Source organism: Mirounga angustirostris, unplaced genomic scaffold (genome assembly GCF_029215605.1).
Source record: "Mirounga angustirostris isolate CCGP_5_RB_7025 unplaced genomic scaffold, mMirAng1.0.hap1 SCAF_1, whole genome shotgun sequence".
Taxonomy (NCBI): Eukaryota; Metazoa; Chordata; class Mammalia; order Carnivora; family Phocidae; genus Mirounga; species Mirounga angustirostris.
In genome coordinates this window covers 119,839,987-119,864,107 of record NW_026991709.1, presented here as the reverse complement: position 1 = coordinate 119,864,107, position 24,121 = coordinate 119,839,987, and the positions used below count along the sequence as shown (strand labels likewise).

General features: G+C 48.2%; 1 protein-coding gene across 1 annotated transcript in view; it reads left to right on the top strand.

Moving 5' to 3' along the window:
• The window catches only part of CLSTN2 (calsyntenin 2), a 608,040-nt gene that overhangs the window by 473,614 nt on the left and 110,305 nt on the right, over window positions 1-24,121 (top strand). The window contains exon 6 of the mRNA XM_045903664.3: window positions 17,213-17,398. Coding sequence (XP_045759620.1) covers window positions 17,213-17,398 — 186 coding nt within the window. The remainder of the gene's footprint in view (window positions 1-17,212; window positions 17,399-24,121) is intronic.

Below are 24,121 nucleotides of genomic sequence, written 5' to 3'. Positions count from 1 at the left end.
CTGGGACATGCAGGAGAAGGCTGGATGGGCTGATGGGGACCAGGTCATGGAGAAGGGCCTCCTGTGTTACCCCAAGGGCACTGGGGAGCACAGAAGCTTTCATGACCCGGTGTGGTGAGGGGGGTCTTGGGGAAGAAGGACTCCTTGGCCCACCACACAGATGGTGGCAAAGATACAGAGACTGCGGCAGGGAGACCAGCTGAAAAGGATGATTAATCCTGAGTGCACTTTTAGATGGAGCACTTCTGGAAAAGTATCTAAAGTCATGTATTTCTTTTTTTTTTTTAAAGATTTTATTTATTTATTCATGAGAGACATAGAGAGAGAGAGGCAGAGGGAGAAGCAGGCTCCCAAGGAGCAGGGAGCCCGATGCGGGACTCAATCCCAGGACCCTGTGATCATGACCTGAGCCAAAGGCAGACGCTTAACCATCTGAGCCAGCCAGGCGCCCTAAAGTCATGTATTTATTCAAAAGCCAATTCAAAGTACTAGACAGCAAAGGAAGTCAGATTTTCAGGCAAATCCCATGAGACCCCACAGGCAAGGGGACGAGGCTGGCGGCTAAGCATGTCTGAGGTAGAAAAGACCGCTGCTGAGCTTCGTCAAGTAGATGCCCCCGTCCCCTCTGCAGCCATCCACTTGTTCACCACCCTGACAAGGGGAAAAAAATTCCAGGCCCCAGGGGTCAGCTGGCTTCACCCTGCCCTTTCCAAAATCAGATCCATTATTGAGCAAGTACACTGAAGAGCTGGCTTAGGCTTAACTACATGAAAGCCATTGAGGGGCGACCGGTGGCTCTGTCAGTTAAGCATCTGCCTTTGGCTCAGGTCCTGGATGGAGCCCCGCGTCCAGCTCTCTGCTTAGCAGGGAGTCTACTTCTCCCTCTCCCTCTGCCTGCTGTTCCCTCTGCTTGTACGCTCACTCTCTCTCTCTCTGTCAAATAAATAAATAAAATCTAAAAAAAACAAAAACAAAAACAAAAGAAAGGCATTGATTTCAAATCATAGGGTGATAAGCCCAGAAGGTACCCAGATTGGCTTAGAGACGGGCAAGGCTCCGAAGGTCAAGCTGTGTTCATCTGAGGATGCATGATGGCGTTACCCTTAATGCAGGTCGAGGCACAAGGGCATTGTCAGGATGACAGCAGAACGGATGGCTCCTTCCCCTCAGTTCTGTCCCTCACTGTACTGCCAGCGTGTTCCAGATTCCACCACTACTGTACCAACTGTTTTGTTCTAAAGGATAATTCTCCCCTTAAAATGTACATGCCTCTTGTAGGAATCAGTATGAACCCAGTGGTCAGCAAGGTAGAGCCCACAAGCCAAATCTAATTGACCACTTGTTTTTGTACTACTGTGAGCTAAAAAATGATTTGTGCCTCTTAAATGGTTGGAAAAAATCAAAAGACAAATAATACTTTAGGCCACATGAAAATCACATGAAATGTAAATTTTAGTGCCCATAAATAAAGTTTTATTGGCATACTGCCACACTCCTCCATTTACATATTATCTCATGGCTACTCTTACACTGTAACAACAGAGCTGAGCAGCTTCGGCAGAGACCAGATGGCCCCCAAATCCTACATATTTACTCTCTGGCTCTCTCCAGAGAAAGCTTGCTGACACCTGTGTGAAGCTATTATCATCCATTGACACCTTAGTGAGAAGTAATTTACTGGAGTACCTTGGACAGCCTAGAAAGAATGAAACACCAAATACACAAATTTAGACAGAGGCAAAGGAATATGAGAGTCCAAAATAAGGTTCTCTGCACGGAGGACAGGAATAACCCTGTGAAATAAACAAGTCTAGCCCATTTTACAGATGAGGAAAACTTAGGGTAAGAGAGCTTGAGTGACTTGTTCAGTATCTCATAGCTGATAAATGGCAGAGATCAAATTCGAGTTTATATCAGCCTACCCCAGAGGACACTGAGATGGCAGGAGGAAGAAGGATAGAATAAGCAGTTTGGGAATTTCCAAAGGGGCACGTAACCAGCTCTAAAAGGGCATCTCGGGAGACCATTCAGAAGAGAAGCAACCAGGGGCGCCTGGGGGGCTCATTCAGTTAAGCATCTGCCTTCGGCTCAGGTCATGAGCCCCCGGGTCCTGGGATGGAGCCCTCCATCGGGCTCCCTGCTCAGCAGGGAGTTTGCTTCTCCCTCTCCTTCTGCCTGCCACTCACCCTGCTTGTGTTCTCTCTCTTCTTTCTCTCTGTCAAAAAAATAAATAAGATCTTAAAAAAAAAAAAAAGAAGAAGAAGAAGAAGCAACCTAAGGGCCCTCAGGCACCATAGTTCACCTCTCAGTCACCTGATCTACAAAATGGTGATGAGACTTACCTTGAAAGGGTAGCTACAGTTCAATGAGGAAAGCGCATGTGGCACCTAAGGGGTGCTCCCACACTCATTGTCTCCTCTCCCTGCCCTGCCCTGAAGCACCCTTTCTAGATTGAGATTGGTCTGGTGCACCGTTGCCTTGAAATGACAGCTCATGGGAAAATAAACCCACACTTGTGGACAGTCCATCCATCTCTCAGATACTTTTTGCCCGAACCTGAAGTTGCTTCTGGTGATCACATGGGCCAGAGAAACATAGCATGAGCCTGAGATGTACATAAAGCTTCAAACCCAAAGATGACAGACTCAAGTGTGGCAACTCACACCAGAGCAGGAGGGCTACCTTCTCCTGTAAGAGACTTGAACGTGAAAATTATCCAACATCCACCCTCCCATTCATCAGTAGCTGGCTTTATTTGAAATTCATCCCCAGGGGCTCTGCTCCTTCATCCTCCAGGTGTTCTCCACCTTCAGGCTCCTCCTGTCCTCTTGACTTCTCCCTTTGCCATATTCTCTCCTCTCCCTGTGTCCCCCTTCTCCACAATCATCCCCTCCCCCTCCATTCCTTTGATATTCATCCTCTGATCCCTCCCCATCACTGGGGAAGGTGCTGGGGCCTCAGGGGTGAAGGAGTAAAGTATAAACCAGTGAAGACAGAGTGGGTGGGAGTGAGAAGGGCTCAGGTCAACCCTTAGCCCCATCGTGATTGGCCACAGCCTTTGCTGAAGACACTTCGCTGGCTGGGCCTAGGTTTCCTCAACTGTTGATTGAGAAGCATAACCCTTGGCTTAATCATTTTGTAGGATTGTAAGGAAGCCAAAAGAGGTCCTATGTTTGGAAGTGCTTTACAAAATTTAGATTACCATGCAAACAATGTTATGATTAAAATTGGTAAAGTAGGTACCATCATATAAATGAATACACACGTGCGTGCATGCACGTGCATGCGTGTCCGCACACGCACACACACACACACACACTGAAATTCATAGAATTGGGTAAGACTATGTGGCTTGAGCTTCGTGCTCTTGATTTTAGAGCTTTAGATTGGACCAAAGGAGACAGTGGGGTGCGGTGTGTGGGAAAAGCACAGTCTGGGGGGCTGGGCACACAGGCCTCAGTCCCTCCTGGGCTCTAAGCTGTGCTCCATCCTTGGGAAAGTCACTCCTGCCTAGTTCAGCTTCTTCACTTAGAAATGGAATAATGCCTTCTGAGGAGCAGATGCAAGGCTGCCTGTGGAATGCCGTGCTCATAACCACCTACACAGGGGGCCCAATGAACAGCAGCTCTTCTTAGTTCCCTTTATTCTGATTTTTTTTTAAGTCACAATAGAGCACTTTCTCCCCAGATAATTGGAAAAGCTGTCACTGAAGCCAAATTCCACTAACTCCAGCAATGTGACCCCAGGGCAGCTGCTCCTGGGTCTGCTCAGATCTGCCAGGCGAGCATCCGAGCTCCTGGCAGAGGGCCTCCAGGGGCACGCCGCCATGAATAACGGCCTGTTTTGACATCACTGACACAGCCAATCATTAAGGTGCAACAAATGGTTTCTGTACAGGATGCTGATTTACCTACTCGGTGGCGTCTTAATGTGCTTAAAGACCGGCTAGAAAATAGCATGCCTGCTCGAGCCTGTTTCCACCTGGCTCCCCTGGGCCTCCGTGTGAGCATGAGTGGAAATGGGCCTCGGAGGTTTCTGGGGCCGATCATCTCAGCCCTAAGGGAGAGAGGGGTGCAGGAGGACTGCGCTCATCCCAAACAGAGCTCAGTCAGAGTAACGGTCACCCGTATGTAAGCATTTACTCTTTGCCAAACCCTGTCTAATGGTGATGCATGTACTTGCTCCTTTACTCCTCACCATCCCCTGAAAGCTGCTATTTTCCCATTTGGCAGATGAGAACACTGAAGTTAAGATGCTCGCCACACAGCTAGTTACGTCCAGGACCTGCATCCCGCCCAGTCCTCTCTGTCTGCAGACGCAGAGCTCCTGCCCCTTCACCTATAATGTGTCTCAAAGCAAAGGAGAACACTGGCCACCTTTTGAGATCATTGCAAGCTATATCGAGAAAAATTATATAGTTAGAATCCTTCCTTGATATTGTAAGGAAAATGTGTGATTGGACATCAGGGCAGCCTTGAGAGAGGACTGTGACTTGTAGAGTTGGGGGAGGGGTGGTGGCCAGGAGGTAGCACTCTTGCCACACAAGCCCACCTCAGGGACCTGCCTGCATTCAGAATAGCAAGGCCATCTCTTGGCCTTCTTAGATGACCCCTTAAAGACCCCAAAGGGTATGGGGCTTGCCCAAGGACACACAGATGCTGAGAGGGGGAGCCATGCATGGTATTGGGTTTTCTGACTCAGAACCCATGCTCTGTCCCTTCTCTCCGTAGACCCGGGTCTGCCCCAGAGCCACACACAATCAGCCTCTTCCACTGATAGTTCTTTTGAATATTTGCAGCCTACGAGAATTTCTCCCTGCAGGGAGTCCACAGAGGGCCAGGCTTCAGAGGGGTGGCTCTGAAGACAGAAAGAGCAGAGTTCAAATGCACGTTATCTACCCCGTCCTGGCTCAGGGACATTAGGCAAGCCATTTAACGTCTGTGAACCTTCAGATATGGCAGCTGCAAAGTGGGGTTCTTGTACCTATCTCAGAGGGTCATCACAAGGTAGAATCGCTCTGGGCACGCAGGAATGGCTCGACGGTACCAGTAAGGGGGGATGCAGGGAGAGAAGGACTAGAAGCTACTGAAGTGGGTTTTGGAGTCAGGCCAGACTTTGGGTGCCATTTTCTGACTGTGTGACCTTGGGGAGGTCTTCGACATCTTGGCCTCAGTTACGTCATCAGTAAAATGGCCCCGCTCTGACTGTCTTCCTCAGGTGGATGCCATGCTGACTGCTAACACATGTGAGAAGCCCAGCATCCAGCACAGAGCCCATTAAGTGGTGGTTTTCTTCCTGCTGTCTGCATCACTGAGTGGGAGGACAGCCCTAGCCAGCCTAGACACCAATATCATGTGCATGCCATCCAGACACTGGCGTGCTAGTGATAAATGTGAGCCACGGCAGGCTGCCGCACCTCTCCTTGCCACACTTGTCCCCACCTCTGAAGTGGGCAGAATCGTGTCCCCTTCTCCCCACACCCACTTCACATGGGGCTTGGTAGATAGAGCGACAATGTGCATATCATATCCCTTCAAATGCCATTACAGGGGCTTGGAGCTTTGACCCTCTCTAACCATGCAGAGGGCCAGCCGTGGTCCTGGCACACCAGAGAGGCTGTCCAAGTTTCCATTTAACTCAGGGAACTTTGCTCAGGCCCAACTCTGTGCGAGGTGGGTGCTGAGTCTCTGGGGACCATAAGCTGGAGTAGTGGGGTGGGGGCAAGCAGGTGAACAGATCATGAATAGATCATTCCAATACAGGGAAGTCGGAGCAGTGGCCAGGGGACCCAGGGGCTATGAAAGCAGAGAGCAGGGGCGCCCAAGGCTTCAGGAAGGCTTCCCAGGGGAGGTGTCATGAGGCTCAGATCTGAGGGGTCAATACAATTTTCCAGGTGTGCTGGGGTGTGGGGAAGGAGGCAGTATGGGAAGGAGCAGGGGGGAGTATCCCCAGGAGAGCTTGGTGCTTAAAAGCTGCACCTTGCAGGGACCTGTTTACATCCCCTGTTCTGCTCAGCATCTCTTGCGTTATGGCTGACAGGGGATAAGAATTTTGGTTGCACAAAAGGATTTGGAGAGAATTGAGCAGAGATAGATGAACTATTGTTTATTTTCTTGTTTGTTTTCATGACAAAAGTGAGATTTCCAGTGCAGATAGTGGATGAAGTAGATAGAACTTTCCAGAGAGATTCTATAAGGCTGTGAGAATAACAACCAGAATTCACCTGGTCTCCCCGCTGAGGCTCCTTTCTTCTCACCTCTCTCGGGGTTCCAGCCAGCCTCGGCCCCTGTGGCCTAGGTACCTTCAAGCATGTGTAGTTGGTGCCCTGAGCTGGGAGGCTGGTGTCTGCTGGTCAGGTGAAGCAGGGCAAGGCCTTACCATGGGAGATGCAGGCATGGGCAAGTGAGTGTGAGCAGAATGGGAAGTTCAGAGAGGCCTGGGGGGTCTGTAGGTGCCCGATCGGACCATGGGCCAGTATGAGGAACCTGTGTGGGACCTCTAGAGACTAGTACGCTCTGAGGAAGACTCATTTCTGATAACCTGGTGGGTGGAGGTCAATATTTAGAGTAAAATGTGACCTTATTTTCAGTGACGGTTTAGGACAAGTAGGTTGTCTGGTTAGCCGTGTCTCAGCAACCAGGCATTTGCTGGAGGCCAGAAGCCCCTCTGCATCTCCCAATGCCAGTGTCTATCTCCAGCCCGAGACCCTGCCTCTCTGGATGAGAGCAGCCAACTGCACACAGAAGTTCTGTGTTCTGCTCCAGAGTGTGAGTTAACAAGCAGGAATGGGGCCACCACAACTTCCTGTGAGCATTTTTAAATTATGAAGTGTTTTATGCTCATCCAATGATGACTTTTGAAAAGTATACTAATCAATAAGAATTGCCCATGATCCAATTAATGCCGCGTCATCAATGTGATGGTATACATTTCTCCCTCCATAGTCATTTCAACTTTGTGTTCTTTTCCCACGTACCTTGACGCCTTAAGTATTGTCATACATCATAGAACCTCCCCACCCCCTCTGCAGCTGCATCTATTCCCTCACAGAAGGTCAGATGAGCTTGTCTGTGTCCTTGCAGTTAGATGGAGCCCTGTGATTGATTTTAGCTTGGCTCCATTTTTCTTTTTCTGTGCACCTCTGAATATCTTTGTGCAAAAGTCTTTGCATTTTGAGTCACTTTCAGGAGTCTATCCCCTGGTCCAAGGTATATGGGCATTTCTTGGCCTGAGATGCATTCTGCCAAGCGCTGGTCTGATCATTGGTAATGGCTTATGCGGCCCACCGGCAGAGGGAGCGACACCCCCCCCACCTTCACCCACATGCTCTCTCAGGCTTCCTGTGTGTTTGACCGACTCTGCGGACTTGTACCATATTTTCTGAAGAGATGATAATTTGGTTCCAATTTTAGAATGCCGTTCAGTGAAATGAAAAGTACTGCAGGACTGGAATATCACCTAGAGTCATGGTCCTTTTATTTAAAAAATAAAAAAGTTTTGCAACCACGGACAACTGATCTCTAGATTAAAGAGATCTATACTACTGGAGAATAAAAAGTATACATAGGACACCTTTTCAAAAAGACGGAAAGTGTGCGCATGAAAAAACCATACTCTTTCCTTTGCAAATGCTTTTTAAAGCCATAAAGGTAAAGATTCTTGAAGAATGGCTATTCCATCTTGCACCAATAGTACATTTGTCCCAAGATAAGAAAATTGCCCAGAAAAAATGTCCATGTTTATTAGACATAGGAGAGAAGAGTTTCTATCAATCTGAGAGAAAGTACCCTGGTTGGTGGAGTTAATGATTTCCCCCCTGGGAGAATTATCTTTCAGAAAAGCTGCTCTTCAGTTGCCTGTTTTCTGCACCTTTCCAGCATCAATTCTGCGTGCTGTGTTTCGTTTGGGAGCTGAGAAGCATGGGAGTGGAGGATCTTTGGAGAGGAAGGGGTTGGGGAGAAAGTAGCAGCCAAGCTTTGGGTGGGAGTCCCAGTTTCAGAGCACGACTGGTTCATCTCAATAGCAGCATGAACAGCTCCCCCAAGAGCCCCAGGGAGCTTGGGAACACACGGGCTTTGAAGAGGTGATGCGTGACACCAGCAAGCTCAGAGGCTTGTTGAGGAACTGAGGCACTCATACTGGCATCACAGAGCCGCACCGAAGAGAAGGGGTCCCCTCACAGCACGTGGATGGCCAGGGGATAGCTGCATGGGGGACACGGCATCCAGGGGCTCGAGCCAGGCATGGGAGCAAAGCAGAACCCGAAGGCTGTGTGTAGACCCGAGGGCCCTGGAGAAGCAGCACGCAGAGCGAAGCCAAACCTGCCCGGCAGCAGGTGGCAACAAGATCCTCAGTCCAGAGAGGCTGGAGCGAGCAGGAGGATCCAAAGGAATGAGCAAGGAGCAAGTCTGACAAGAGCAGGAGGGCCAAGGGAATTCCCTGAGCCCTGGAAGCTGGGCAGGTGCCTTTCATGGAGCATCCTTGTTGTTCATTTCCCAAATATTCAGTGAGAACCTACAGTGTTCCAGAAACTGCACCAGGCACTGGAGATTTTAAAACTAATAAAACAGACACAGACCCTGCTCTCGTGGAACCTCTGATGAGGGTAGGGGGATAGAGAGTCACAGACAAAAAACAATTAAGAAATAAATGAATAGTTTATTCTATTGGTCAAAGCCAGTCACATGGCTAAGCCCCAAATCAATGGGACCTGGGTATGTACCCCTTCCACTGGGAGGAGGGCATGGTCAGGAGCAATAATCTAATACACACAATGGGAAGTGGTTCTCTCTCCAACCTGAGCCCTGGGCCCTCCATCTGTGGTTCTTCTGGGACTACAATCTGGGCTTTGCCCTGCAGAAGGTAAAGAAAGAAAACACAGCTTGTTCTGAATTCACTTGGTATGAAGTCCTACCCTGCTGGGTCAGGTTCCAGGCAGCACAGAGGTCTCCCTCTGGGCATCCTGTAGAGGGGGCAGAAATCCTGTCTTAGCCCCCGTCTGGCTGCTGGGACCCAGGAATGCAGTGGGAGAAGGGATAGAAGTTCATTGCTCAATATTGTTTGGGCTAGTGGCTTCCAAGTCTGTCTGGGCATCCTGATCACTTGGGGGGTTAGTTAAAATGACAGATTCCAGGCCCTCACCCTCAAAACCATCCACTGGGAATCTCCTAAGGTGGGGCCCAGGAATTAGTGTTTATAGATGTTTTTCCAGTGATTCTCCTGAGGCCAGCCCTAACCCTGCACCTGTCTATAGACAATAATTTTTGGGGGACACAGTGTGAGCCCCCCGATAGATGATGTACATTGCAAAGCCCGCTAATTGGGGAGGAGAGAACGTGGTCTAGGCTGGCGTGATCATGGAGGACTCCCTGGAAGAGGAGCTGGACATATTACAATTGGGCAATGGTGACCAGTGTAGATTAGAAGGACAAAGAGAGGTGAGATAGGAAGTAGTCATAGTGATCGGACCAGGTGAGAAGTGATGATAGCCTTAAACTAGAGTGGAGAGACACCAGTCTTGGGAGCCCTCTAAAATTCAGAAGCAGGAGACCTTACTGGCCCTTTGCGTGTGGAGGGTAAAATGTTGCAATGCTCTGAAGTACTGCCTTCTAGGTTTGAAGCCTTTGGAAGTAAGGTTTAGGCCATGATGATGACAGGGTATTCTCTAGGGCCATGCTTCTTAAATCCTCGGTGGTGCAGGACCAGGGTCTTTCCCCAATCAGTCATGTACCATAATTTTGTAAAAATATAATAGAAACAAATTTCTGGGAAAATGAAATAAATAGCAAAGATGTTCAAAATATAAACCAAAATGTTTATTTTTATTAGAGTCAACAAATATAAACTCACTCTGTCACATGGCTATACAAGTTTTTAAATGCTTATTGTCCATTTCCCTACTGACCTCATCTCAGACCCGGAACAGGCAATTCAGGGACCAAACTGGTCTGTAGGCGACAGCGAATAGCATTGTTCTAGCAACATGGCCTTGCCCTTACCCTGCACACAATCTGAAATGGTTTGGATCATCTTTCCAACGTAGTCTCAGCACGCCGTCCTTCCATGGTCCTTGCCTGATGGCGCTGGCTCTCCTGGCTGACCGTGACCAGGGGATGAAGAGGGGATGATCGCAGCCTCTGGCTGTAGCCGGCAGCTGGGGGGCAGGAAGCTGTCTGCCGTTTGCCAGGTGCTCCCAGAACAAGGCTTGCAAGTGTCTGCCGGTGCGCATGACTCCGAGATCACCCCAGGGGAAGGCGCGAGGGTGTTCCCAGGCCAAGGAGTCCCAGTGTGGATTTGAGACAAAATGAAAGCCCCTCTGCCATCACGGAACCAGAGAGAACTTCATGGGCAGAACCAAAGTTGAGGACAGATTTCTAGTTGTTCCATTTGGCATTTATTAAGATGTCTTGGGGCTGAGGGAGCTACTAAAAGGGTTGAAGGTACGTGAGGTTTTCCAGAATTGGAACCACATGTAAGGGCAATTTCATCACCATATACGCTCGCCCGCAGACACTCAAATTCAGGCTGGGGTGTGTGCACGCGCACGCACACACGCACACACACAGCAGCCGCGTCTTGAATCGTTCCCATTTTAATGCCTGGCAGGCTGTCATTTGGCGGCTGGCTGGGGGCTAGGTGGGCCGTCCCACGGGGACAGCAACAAAGGTTCCCTGGGTCCAGATGACCACCTTCCTCGCCTCTGACAGCCAGAATGGGACTGGGGCGGGTGCTGGTTTCCATACACTCGCTCACTCGTTACTGAGCGCCTCGTATGGGTCAGGCACTGCACAGTGATGTACAAGTTTGCTCCGGGGCACAAATAGGCCATAATCGAATAAGTAAGCAATTCTCCAGAGGGGAGGACAGGAGGGGGTGGGTGGAAGCAGGGTGCTGGTCATCAAGGTGTGGCCCAGGAGGCCCCCTTTACAAAGGCACGTTTCAGTTGAGGCCTGGAGGCAGACGAGCACCAGCCACAGGAAGGGCAGGAACGGAGCACGTCCCTGAGGCCTTGAGGATTAACGGTGATATGGGCATGGGGGTGTTTTTCCCCTCCCTTGCTCTGCTTTGTAGGTAGTTAAGATATCTCTTTTTAGAAAGAATTAAAAAGGTAATAAAATGCTCTGACTTTATGAGACTAAAATATAGTGAATGGAAAGGGGTCAGCAATAAAGGAAGAGAGAGGATTCCTTGTATTTGTAATTGAGTTCAGAGAGTTTGTGGCTTTGTTTCTTTTTAAATTGTGCCTGTGTGTAACTGTTTTTAACTGGAGAAGAGAAAGCCACATAAGTTAATCCCTGTTAAATTGTGTATGGGCCTATCACATGTGGGGCACAGGGCTAAGTGCTTTGCATTTATTATCTGATAGAGACCCTCTCAACGGCCCTGAAATAGGTTCCAGTATCACCAGCGTCTGCATGCGTGTCACCTGTGTTTGCCTGCTCAGGCAGAGAAGGAGATGACTGGCCCATGGTATGTGGCAACAAGTGGGAGAGCTGGGATTCACACGTGGGTCTGAGCCCACGCCGGGGTTCCTTCTTTTAGGGTGGTTAATAACTATCCCCATTCAGCAGATGCAGAAACTGAGGCTCTAAAAGGTTTATTCAGAGCTACGCAGCCAAGAAGTGGCAGAGCCGGCCTTCAAACCTGAGTCTGTCCAGCTGCAGAGTTAACACTCTTGCATTTAATTAAATTGAATCGAACTGAATTGAAGTGGATTCCCCATTGTGTGACCCTGTCAGAGGGGGCCTTCTGCATGGATTGATGATCAGGAGTGTTCTAACATTCTGAAAATGAACACCAGACCTAATCCAGCTGCCAAATGACCTTTTCAAAGCAGAATCTGGATACTTCATGCCCTCGCTAAACACTCATTGATGACTCCTCACTAGCTGCAAGGTGAAACCCAAACCTCTTACCCGGCATCTGTCATCTGACCTCTGTTTACCTCTCCAGCCCCTCTCTGCCTCCTAACCCACCCCCTGTTCAGATGCACTGGGATGGCCGTGGAGATAAAGGTGCTCACTGCTGACCAAAAGGACCTCCCTACCTTCTCCCAGTAGGAAAGGAAATCCCTTGGTGCCCAAATCAAAGTCATCCACCTCTTGGAGAAAGTCTTAAAAGATGCCAGATGGTTGACGCCCGCAGAGACTGGCTAGAATGTCAGCTGCCTGCACGATCCTGTGCAGGGGGAGCCCCTTCCTCCCCTCCCACTCTCCAGCATCCTCACATCCAGCCACTCACCTTGTATGAATCCAGACATTTCCTAGAACACCTGATGCCTCTTCAGCCAAGACCAGGAAGAGCTGGAGGCCCGTGACCACGCACAGTGAAGGAATGAAGGGTGTTTTGACACACCTGTGTCTTTCCTTTTCATGCTTCGGTGTCACTTCTGCGTACAGAAGTGGAACAATTCTGAATGTCTTGGATTACAAGAATCCCCAAAGCCTGTGCTTTCCAGAAGTCTCAGATTCGCTTTTTTCCACCTCCAGGCATCTAATAGGAGAGTTCCAAGTAGCTAATATTCTACTGGTAAAAAAACAAATTTAGCGGGAGTTATAATAAAATCATCACATTTCTAAATCCTTAACCCATGGAGAAGGAGTTTAATTCCTAAAGGCATTCACTGTTCACTTTTCCAGGAATACTTACGAGGTAATCGTTTATCAAAACAAAAGGTAGCTGCTTCCTTTCTCTTCACTTAAGAAAATAAGTGAACCACACTTCATACACTGCAAAGATTTTGTTTCCAAGCAGGACAGCTCGGAGAAGTCTGGGAAGCTTGTGAACCAGGGAGCGGGACATTCCTATTGTGAGGCTTCAACAGGAAGTTTGCCGTGTTGGGCTCTTAACCTTAAATGCTCATGACAAGCCCATGAGGAGGTATCGCTAACTCAGATCTACAGGTGAGGCAGTGGAGGCTCAGAGATGACTCACTCAGCTTTGCAGAGGTCACATGACCCACATTTAGAGGAGCTGAGATTCAAGTGCAGTCCTGTGCAGTCTCCAGGGTTAAAGCAACCCCTGTGCCCCCACCAGCTGCCCTTAAGGTCAAGCAGTGATGAAACTGACAACACTCCTTGATCCTTTGCCAACATCAGAGATTATGACTTTTCTATATTTATGTATTTATATATATATATCAGTATAAGTTGAACATTCAGAAATGAATCTGTAAAAATTACACTTGTTCTCCATCCTGGCAAATCCTCAGAATCATGGCAGAGCTATGGTAAAAGAGCTGCCTGGCCTTGGGCAAGTCACACCAACTGTCAACCGTGGCTTTGTCATCTGCACGATTAAGATAATAATCACTGGGCTGCTGGGAGGATCAAACAAAAGAATAGATGTATAAATGCTTAGCACCTTGTAGGTGCTTCATAGTTGTATATCCTTTGTTTCCTGCAATAAGTGCTATTGAATAAATGATAAGTTAACTGTAATGCATCTATTGAACATAACCCTTGTGTTTGGTGCTAAAATGAGTCTGCATTTAATCCCCTCCCCCAAATCCTGGGGGGTAGACAACACTTATTGTTTACATAAGAGGAAACTGAGGCTCAGAGAGGGTAAATGATTTGCCCAAAGTTATGCAGGAAGTAGTAGGGGTGGGATTTGAATTCAGGCACACTGAATTTAGAGGTCAAACTTTTACCCATCTTGCTATCCTTCCTCCAGGAAATGAGGATGAATAGACATTTCACGTGACAAAAGCTGAATGTGATGACTTGCCTTTGGCTCTCTTGATCCCCATCTCAGACTCCTTCTGGGGAAATGAAAGCTGTTTGTGTGAACTCCCTACTCTGTCAAGGACACTATACTCAGAAAGCTTCATCGATTTCTTTTACTATATGGGTACAATTTTGCCTGCTCCTTGTGAACCCTCAAAAGCAAGCCTGGTGAGGTCACCAAAGCAACTGCAGATGTGATGTTCCCTAGGCTCTTTTGTACCTGATTTCTTCCCGAAGAGGCCCTTTGCCCCCCAGCCAGAGGGTGGTGAGAGGAGTGAAAACTCTACCAGGCCTGTGCCTCCACTGGCCTTCCCTTCATTATTTATTTTCTTCTTTATTTGCACTCCTTCCAAAAAGGATTTCAGGTGGAATGTTATCAAAGATAACCAGCAAAATATCTAGGTACCCACAGCCCCACAGAATAAAGGGAATCAATCCCACTGATGTCTTGGGCTTCTCCAGTGAAGAGGCTTCCAGAAGGAGGTGATATGCGAGGACCTTACACCAGCAGAAATAGCAGAACGTCAAGGACTGGTGCCACGGGGCTCACCCCATGGCCCCCTACACAAAACCACTTTCTCCGTGTTCCTCTCTGCATCTTTAAGAGCAGGGTGAGAAGGGTGAGAAGGGGAAGGGGAAGAGGCCTCCTCCTGGATGCCATTTCTTATTATCGAGAAGTAGATTCCTCCATCCTCAATTCTGGACTGCCTGCCTTGCTGAAAACAAAAAGAACCCACATGTTATGGGCTGCTGTCAGGATGGGTGGTTCTGCAGGACTGAGGGTAGGATTAGGCAGGGGCAGTACCTGAGAAGTGCAGATAGGCCACAAGTGCTGTCTGGGGCTCAGGGAAGCCTGCCATGGCAGCAGTCAGGTCAGGGGTCTGAGGCTCCCCAGATCCACCAGGCAAATATTCCCTGCGCTCTGACCTCAGCGCAGAGGGATCAAAAATAAGCATCACAATCCCTGCCTTTGAGGAGCTCCCAGTTGCTAGGGGAGGCAAGCATACAAATTAATCCCACAGGATCATTCACACTTTCTACCAGTATCGAGTGAGCATCTAACTCCATGCCAGCCACTGGGCACAGGGTGTGATGGGGATTCAGAGTAACCATGAAGCTTAGAGTCTAGTGCTGTGTCTAATGCTGAGGATGCCATGGAGCACAGACGAGCATATCTACCAAGACGAGAAATTCGGAAAGGTTGCGTGCAGTTAACAAGACAGAAGGGGATAAGAAGGGAGCTCTGTATAGAGGAAACATCATGATCAAATGCACAGAGGCATGAAACAGTGGACCTAAGACACAAGGCTGGCTGTGTGTGGACTGCTTCTTACAGCTCTGTGACCTTCAGATGCACCTGACAAAAAGCCCTCCTGTTCTCCAGCGGTTCATTTTAATTGAACTTGGGGCCTCTGGAACATGATTTAGAGCAGCTCCATGATCTCATCCTCCAGAAGGTGATGGGCTAGTCCAGACACAGCTCCTCGGGGCTGTGAGGAAAAGCATGCAATTAGGTCCATTCTCTTTCACACGAAGTCCCTCCCATCCAAATATCATCCAGTGGTAAGTTCCTGGTGACCAACCTCACTGGGTGCAGTCTCTGCTCATGGCCTGCCCTGAGAAAACCCCAAAGGGGTGGCTGGCTGACGTGGGGGTTCAGACCTAAACCCAGATTCCATGGTTATCTGGAACATGGCAGGGTTGCTATGCAGGGAACACTGTCTCCTAGGACTGAACATCTCCTTCCTCTCTTAGAACAACACTGATTGAAGTCCTACCGCATGCCATGCACACACGGAGGCCCTCAGTTCTCACCCCAACATTGTAAGGTCCCTCTTTTATTGATGAGGTGCCTGAGGCTTGGAGACCTTCATTAACCTGCCCAAGAACTTCCTGACCAGACAGAGTCAAGCCAAGATTGCTGGGCATCTGCTTCAAACCCGCTTCACTGAGGCTTCCCACTCACATTTATACTTGACATGCAGACCTCAGCTCAGACAGGAACTCGCTCCATCTAAACAGCCCCTCTCTGTCACCACTTTTCCTTTTCGAGGCTCACCCTCTCAGATAGGACAGCACAGGCTGCCCCCCAAGCCACCCCCACCCCCGTGCCAGCTCTGCAAGGCAGGAACCTTTCCCGCCTCCTTCACTGCTGTATCCTCGATGCTCCGAACAGAGCCTTGCACATGGAAACCCTGAGCACATGGCTGCTCAGTGGACAAAGGCATCTGGCCCCTGCACTGGAATTGCTCAAGATGGCAGCCAGTGGCCCACTGGGCGCTTGCAAAGAACACGGACCCACAAAAGCCAGACTTTCTCCGTTTCTCATAGGCGAGAGCAAGCAATTTCATAGATTTTTATTTCTGCTTCAGCAAAAGGATAACCTCCTAGCAAGGTTCTATGTGACAAACATTTGGGATTCATCAACTGCTAGTATCCATACGTCACATTCCTTGATTCTACCCAGCAGTCTGACTGAGGGCTGCACAGACCTCTCAGATGTGCGTCCTCACAGAGCATGGGGCGCTCGCTGCTGTCAGCAAGCTCTGTGACCGGTCACGATGAGCGTTGCCATGACTCTCCCCTGCTTTTCAACTGCTGCTGTGGTTATTCCAGTCAATCCATGTGTACACGCCCTCTTGGCGTTTATTTTCATTGACTGCTCTATTTTGTGTGGTGCCATTTTGATTGTGGTTTTGTTCCTCTTCAACGCTTTATCATCTCCAAATTATTTTTCCACTAAAAAAAAGAAGTGATGAACCCATCGGCCCTACTTAAATGGGTCACAGTCCTGAATGCTTGAGAAACAATCCCGCGCCCCACCTCATGACCCCAAGTAACCCTGAACTGCCATGTTCTCTTGTTTTGCGACAGAATGTACGCGTTCCTAAAAATCACTCCACTGGGCAAAATGGGGGAAATGGGGCGAGCGGCATAACACTCAAAAGTGTCATCAGTGATACATAAGAAAGAGAGAAAGGAAAATAATTAGCACGGTTTTACACAGGTTAAATGGTTAAGAAATAGAGAAGTCCTACAGTGAATCTGGCACCTCACCTTGAAGAGACCGGGTGTTTGCCCATAGCAGAGGACGGGGGAGGGCTGCAGCTGGGGCAGTACTGTGATGGGGGGCTGGCAGGCTGGCAGGGGTGTTTTCTGAATGGAAGGCACTCTGTCACTGCGGGGGCAGGTGGATGTGGCTCATAACATACAGCGGACTGCGTGGCGGCTAGATTTTGAGGTGTGTACACATGCGTGTTTTGTATCTTCCTACCTGGATCAGCTCCGTTGGATGCTGTTTTCTCTCTTCCCCTAGTGTTTCTCAGGAAGGAAATCTTGCATAAGCAAATTGTGAAATTCCCCTTATCCTCAAAACGTTCCCCAATATATCAATTATGTTGGAACAGATGCACATTTTCAGAACAAGTGTTATGGCAGAACTGGCCAATCCCTGATTGACTTTCATCTTTTCCTTGTTGATGCAGACTGGACCAAGAGGATTGAGTATCAGCCTGGCTCAGGGAGTGTGCCGCTTTTCCCCAGCATCCACCTGGAGACGTGCGACGGGGCCGTGTCCTCCATCCAAATCACCACGGAGCTGCAAACCAATTACATCGGGAAGGGCTGCGACCGGGAGACCTACTCTGAGAGATCCCTTCAGAAATTATGCGGTAGGTTTCTCCCTGTTGGGATTGTTTTTTAATTAATTGCTTTTAAATGATTCATACAAAGCGTATCTTATATTAGGAAAGAATGAGTCCCTCCCAACCTCATCGGCATCTGTAACTCCTGGGTGAATATTGAGTTTACTTATTATGGTTAAAGAGTCAGAGCTAGGAAACAAGGCCCAGAGAGGTGCTACACAAGGAAACAGCTTCACGAAGCACCAACTGGGTGCACCTGCCATACTCTTCACATGCATCACTTTGTTTAACTCTCTCATCTTCATTGTCAGGAGGCTATTACTCATCCCATTTTAAAGATGGAAAATTTGAGGCCCAGAGAGGAAAAAATGGCTGGTTCTAGACCCTATTAGAAGGTGGCAGAGTTGAAGGCACTTCTACCTGAATGCAGGCAGTTGAGCTCAGCAGCTGTGAAGGCAGGCCAGGCCGGGGCAGCTAGAATGTCAGTCTCTCGAGTCAGCCTGCAGAGTGCTCCACATACTGGGAATGGTCCCCTGTGCATGGCAAGCCAGACCGTTGAGGTGTCGATGGGCCTTGGGGTGAGGTGGACCACATACGTTTCATTGCTTTCTCATTCTCTCCAAGAGTATTCAGGAGCTCACATCTAGGTCCCCAGCTATGCTGTGGGGAGCTTCGAAAAGAGCTTACTCTTTGACTAGACCTGTATTTGGGGGTAACTCCATCTCCACAAAAGGAAAAGGAGCCTCTTGAACACAGTGCAGTTCCTGAGCACCATCCACTCCTGGTGGGCCCTCCACGACTATGGCTGGGGCAGTTTTCCGCCCTCACCATTGCTGTGCACATGCATATGCACACACACACACACACACACACACACCCCTTCACCCACACTGCTCTTGCCCAAAGAATCAGGTGAAAATTTTAGAAGTAAATGTGCGCGTGTCCCATTTGTCATGTCACCAGGCTGTCAGAAAGGCCTGTGGGGACACAGGCTTCTCCAAAGATATGCAGTAGGTTGGGGAGAACACCACAACTTCAGGACTCCAGACAGCCCCCGCAAAAATGGATGCCAGGGGCCTCCAGCACTCTCCTTCATTCGTGTGCAAGAAGCCATCTCCGACGACATCTTACTGTGAATGAACATGCCATTTCGCTCCCCGTGTACCTGGATTATAAGTCAACTCGACCCCGCACCACCGTGGGTTACAGTCATTTCCTAAACTCCTCCGGGTGAGAAGGAGATGATGGAATCAGGTTGTTAAAGATCAGATGGGCCCAAGGGCACACACTTGTGATTTGATTTTGAATGTTGCTGGGGAGAGATGAGGAGATAGGGAGAGGGAGAAGGATTTCTTCTGAGGGAAGAAACTTTAGAGCAAAATTGCATCTGGTTGTTAACACCGCTCATTCCTTCTGGGCTGCAGGCGTCACCTTGCAGGAAGGCAGGTAATTCAGTGAGGAAAGCAGCTTTCCCCCAAGAGGTGAGCTTACCTCTTGGTTCCAGGAGACACCCTTTACAGGGAGGGGGGTCTCTGTGTCTTTCTGGTGACATTCCTGGTAGGAGTGCCCACCGCACTGTGGGGACCCTATCCGAGTAAGCTGACAGGCAGGGCCCCTCCTGCCTCCTTGTCAGGAGTCTGAATCTTGAATTCCATGGAGGGAGAGAGCTCAGGAAAAAAGGGTGGAAGCAAATGAATGGAACCCAGATGCGCATCCGGTGCTGGAGTGGGCTTCAGAAGGAGGCGGCCCATCAGGTCCGTGCTCCCTCTGCAAGGGAGATGCAGGCTGGATGGCTTCCAGAACAGAGTCTGGGTTATAATTCCTGATCCTGTGGGGCGGCTTAGGTTCAGGACAAGCTTCCATGTTTTTTCAGCGGATGGTAGACAAGTTGCTCGCAGGCTTTCCCAACTAGGGAATGGCCATAACACTTTCAGCATCGGCAACCGGGCATTTTTCATCTTCCAAATCTTTATTGACTTTGGATGGAAACAGGGAGACCAATTAGGATGTTATTGCCATGGTCTAAGCAAGACATAATGAGTTCTGAACCAGGGGAGTGGCAGTAGAAATGCATTTAAGACAGCTTTAGGAGGCAAAATCAGCAAGCTAATCAATGATGGATTAGCTGTCAGGAGTGAGAAGGAAGGAATCTAAGATGACTCTAGTGTAAGCATCTAACTGGACAAGAATGCCACTGACCAGAAGTAGGAATCCAGGCACGTGCAGATTTAGGGACTACGAGGACTGGTGTCTGGGGAACATCCAGGTGTGGGTGTCCAACGCCTGCCTGACTCGGGACACTTCCGAGGACCTGCCTCCACCCTGCCAATCCATTGTTGTAGCCAGTTTCCTCCTGATGTTCTGCCTCTTCTTGGCCAGGACACCTCCTTTGTCCCTGTGCCTGGCTGGTTCTCATCCCTAAATCTTTGCTCATGGTTTCTTCCCACCAGAATCTCTCCCTGCTTTGCTGTTCCAAACCTTTCCCTTCAGCAGTATTCTCCTGGCCTTTGTACACCAGGGAGGCTATCCTGGGGGTGCTTCCTGGATGCCATTGAGTTCTGGTATCTCTTCTGTGATACCGTAGCTATGCGGTGACCCAGGCAGGGGTGTCTCTGTGGAGGGGCATTTTGCGTGTCTCGTCACTGCCCACCTGCTTCCTCTTCTTGCAACGCCGGCTCCATTAGGAGCAGACAAGAGCTAGTTCAAAGCCCATTGTCAGGAAGGACCTGACAGGTGCAGCAGCTTTTGGAAACAGCCTCTCTGGGCCCACACTGAGATGCCTGCATTCTGCCTTGAAACAAAAATAATGCAGGACCCTGAACCCATGCCCCCTGAGCTCGTAGAACATAGCCTCAGATGGTCTGCCACTAGCCTCACTCTACCTAAAGCCAGGTTTCTTGGAGAAGTTCGGCAAACTGCTTATCACTTCCTCTGAATTCAGAGATTCAAGATGAAGGGCTCTGTCCTCTCAGTCCCAGCCTTTCCAGAAGTGAAGTGTCACAGAATTGCCTTGAGTATGAAATGCCCCATGAAGCCCTGAGGAAGACCTCTTGGCCAAATTAAATTTGACATTACTGAGAGCCCCAGGAAGGGCATACTTCGATGCCCCTAAGTCACTACATATTACAGTAAATAGAAAAGCAGTCCGTGACGCACATGCCTTTCTGAGCGTGGAGGCCAGGGGCTGTCCCTCCTCGGGATCACAGGGCTCCTGGCAGCTGGCTCGCTGCTCCATATATGCCGCCCGGGGCAGCTCTTTTGTGTGTGGAGTCAGGAACTACAAGGGCAGGTCCTGTTGAAGAAAAGGCCACAGAACGAGAGCATACTATTATACCAAGTGGTTGATCTGTCAGAGCATTCCAGATCACCAGACATTAAGTTGTGCTCAGGATATATGCACTTGTGAGCCCTGGAGATTTTCATAGATGATTTGTTCATTCTTCATTCATTCATTCATGTATTTTCTGTGGAAGACATGTTTTTAAAAAAAGTTAAGAACTTGGTTTTCTACTAACCATGAAGCTTGACAGAGCTCATCCTCATTCCGAATCACAGTCAGAGGTGTTTGTACCCCTAGAATCGCTCAAGTCCTGGAAGCTATCAGCAGCTTCTCCAAGATGCCTCTGCAAGGCTGGAGCTTCCAGGCTTGAGTGTTGGTCCCCTAGACTCTTGGAGAGCAGAAAGGGGCCTATTGCTTTAAGGAAAATTGGCACATATCTATCAGGACTCAGATTAAATCCTTAATCATACATAAGCATGGGGCCGCACACACTGACTCATGGAGGACGGTAGGTAGGGAGCTTCTCAGTGGATATGCTGATTCCCTGGTGTCCTCTGAGTAGCTGCCTTATGGCGTGACTTCCCATGTTGGGTAGAAGCCTTGCCCATGCTGGTCAGCAACTGGGTACCCATGGCCCTGCTCCAGGAGCCTGGCTGACCACCCCTACACCAGAGCCCAGCTGCTCTACATGGAGACCCAAGTTCCCCATTGCAAGACCTTGCAGGAACCCTTGTCTAGGATTCCAAAGGTAGGTCAACAGTGTGTGAGCTCCTGAAAGGATGTTAGAAGGTCCTCCCTGTCCATGATGAAGGCATGCCAAAGAAGAAATGGGAATCATAGCCTCTGATATCAGTCACTTACGTGGATTATCAGGATAGCAGGTGACGCTGCAGTCACAAATGACCCTAACATCTCACTGGCTCAAAGTAACAAAGGTTTATTGATCATTCCTACTGCATGTCCTTCTTGGATTGGCTATGGCTCTCTTCCATGTGGTTTCCCACTGGAATCTAGGCCAACAAAGAGCCTTTATTTTTTTTTAAATTTTATTTTATTATGTTAGTCACCATACATTACATCATTAGTTTTTGATGTAGTGTTCCATGATTCATTGTTTGCGTATAATACCCAGTTCTCCATGCAATACGTACCCTCCTTAATACCCATCACTGGGCTAACCCATCCCCCCACCCCCTCCCCTCTAGAACCCTCAGTTTGTTTCTCAGAGTCCATAGTCTCTCATGGTTCGTCCTCCCCTCCTATTTCCCCCCCTTCATTTTTCCCTTCCTACTATCTTCTTTTTTTTTTTTTAACATATAATGTATTATTTGTTTCAGGGCTACAGGTCTGTGATTCATCAGCCTTACACAATACACAGCGCTCACCATAACACATACCTTCCTCAATGTCCATCACCCAGCCACCCCATCCCTCCCATCCCCCACCACTCCAGCAACCCTCAATTCATTTCCTGAGATTAAGAGTCTCTTATGGTTTGTCTCCCTCTCTGGTTTCATCTTGTTTCATTTTTTCCTCCCTTCCCCTATGCTCCTCTATCTTTTCTCTTAAATTCTTCATATCAGTGAGATCATATGATACTTGTCTTTCTCTGATTGACTTATTTTGCTTAGCATAATACCCTCTAGTTCCATCCACATCATTGCAAATGGCAAGATTTCATTTTTTGTTTTTTGATGGCAGCATAATATTCCATTATGTATTTTTATATGTGTGTGTGTGTATATATATACATATATATATACATACCACATCTTCTTTATCCATTCATCTGTCAATGGACATCTTGGCTCTTTCCATAGTTTGGCTATGATGGACATTTCTGCTATAAACATCGGGGTGCACGTACCCGTTCGGATCCCTACATTTGTATCTTTGGGGTAAATACCCAGTAGTGCAATTGCTGGGTCATAGGGTAGCTCTATTTTCAACTTTTTGAGGAACCTCCATACTGTTTTCTGGAGTGACTGCACCAGCTTGCATTCCCACCAACAGTGTAGGAGGGTTCCCCTTTCTCTGCATCCCTGCCAACATCTGTCTTTTCCTGACTTGTTAATTTTAGCCATTCTGACTGGTGTGAGGTGGTATCTCATTGAGGTTTTGATTTGGATTTCCCTGATGTTGAGTGATGTTGAGCACTTTTTCATGTGTCTGTTGGCCATTTGGATGTCTTCTTTGCAGAAATGTCTGTTCATGTCTTCTGTCCATTTCTTGACTGGATTATTTGTTCTTTGGGTGTTGAGTTTGATAAGTTCTTTATAGATTTTGGATACTAGCCCTTTATCTGATATGTCATTTGCAAATATTTTCTCCCATTCTGTCAGCTGTCTTTTGGTTTTGTTGACTGTTTCCTTTGCTGTGCAGAAGCTTTTTATCTTGATGAAGTCCCAATAGTTCATTTTTACCCTTGCTTCCCTTGCCTTTGGCGATGTTTCTAGGAAGAAGTTGCTGTAGCTGAGGTCGAAGAGGTTGCTTCCTGTGTTCTCTTCTAGGATTTTGATGGACTCCTGTCTCACATTTAGGTCTTTCAACCATTTGGAGTCTATTTTTGTGTGTGGCGTAAGGAAATGGTCCAGTTTCATTCTTCTGCATGTGGCTCTCCAATTTTCCCCACACCATTTGTTGAGGAGACTGTGTTTTTTCCATTGGACATTCTTTCCTGCTTCGTCAAAGATTAGTTGAACATAGAGTTGAGGGTCCATTTCTGGGCTCTCTATTCTGTTCCATTGATCTATGTGTCTGTTTTTGTGCCAGTACCATACTGTGTTGATGATGACAGCTTTGTCATAGAGCTTGAAGTCCGGAATTGTGAGGCCGCCAGCTTTGCTTTTCTCTTTCAACATTCCTCTGGCTATTCTGGGTCTTTCTGGTTTCATACAAATTTTAGGATTATTTGTTCCATTTCTTCGAAAAAAGTTGATGGTATTTGATAGGGATTGCATTAAGTGGGTAGATTGCTCTAGGTAGCATAGACATTTTCACAATACTTGTTCTTCCAATCCATGAGCATGGAACGCTTTTCCATTTCTTTGTGTCTTCCTCAATTTCTTTCATGAGTATTTTATAGTTTTCTGAGTACAGATCCTTTGCCTCTTTGGTTAGATTTATTCCTAGGTATCTTATAGTTTGGGTTGCAATTGTAAATGGGATCAACTCCTTAATTTCTCTTTCTTCTGTCTTGTTGTTGGTGTATAGGAATGCCACTGATTTCTGTGCATTGATTTTATATCCTGCCACTTTACTGAATTCCTGTATGAGTTCTAGCAGTTTTGGGATGGAGTCTTTTGGGTTTTCCACATAAAGTATCATATCATCTGCAAACAGTGAGAGTTTGACTTCTTCTTTGCCAATTCGGATGCCTAACAAATAGCCTTTATGTAGAGCACTGTGTATCTCATGCACATGGAAAAGACACGTGGAGAACCGCAAACTGGCTCTTAAAGCTTCTGCCC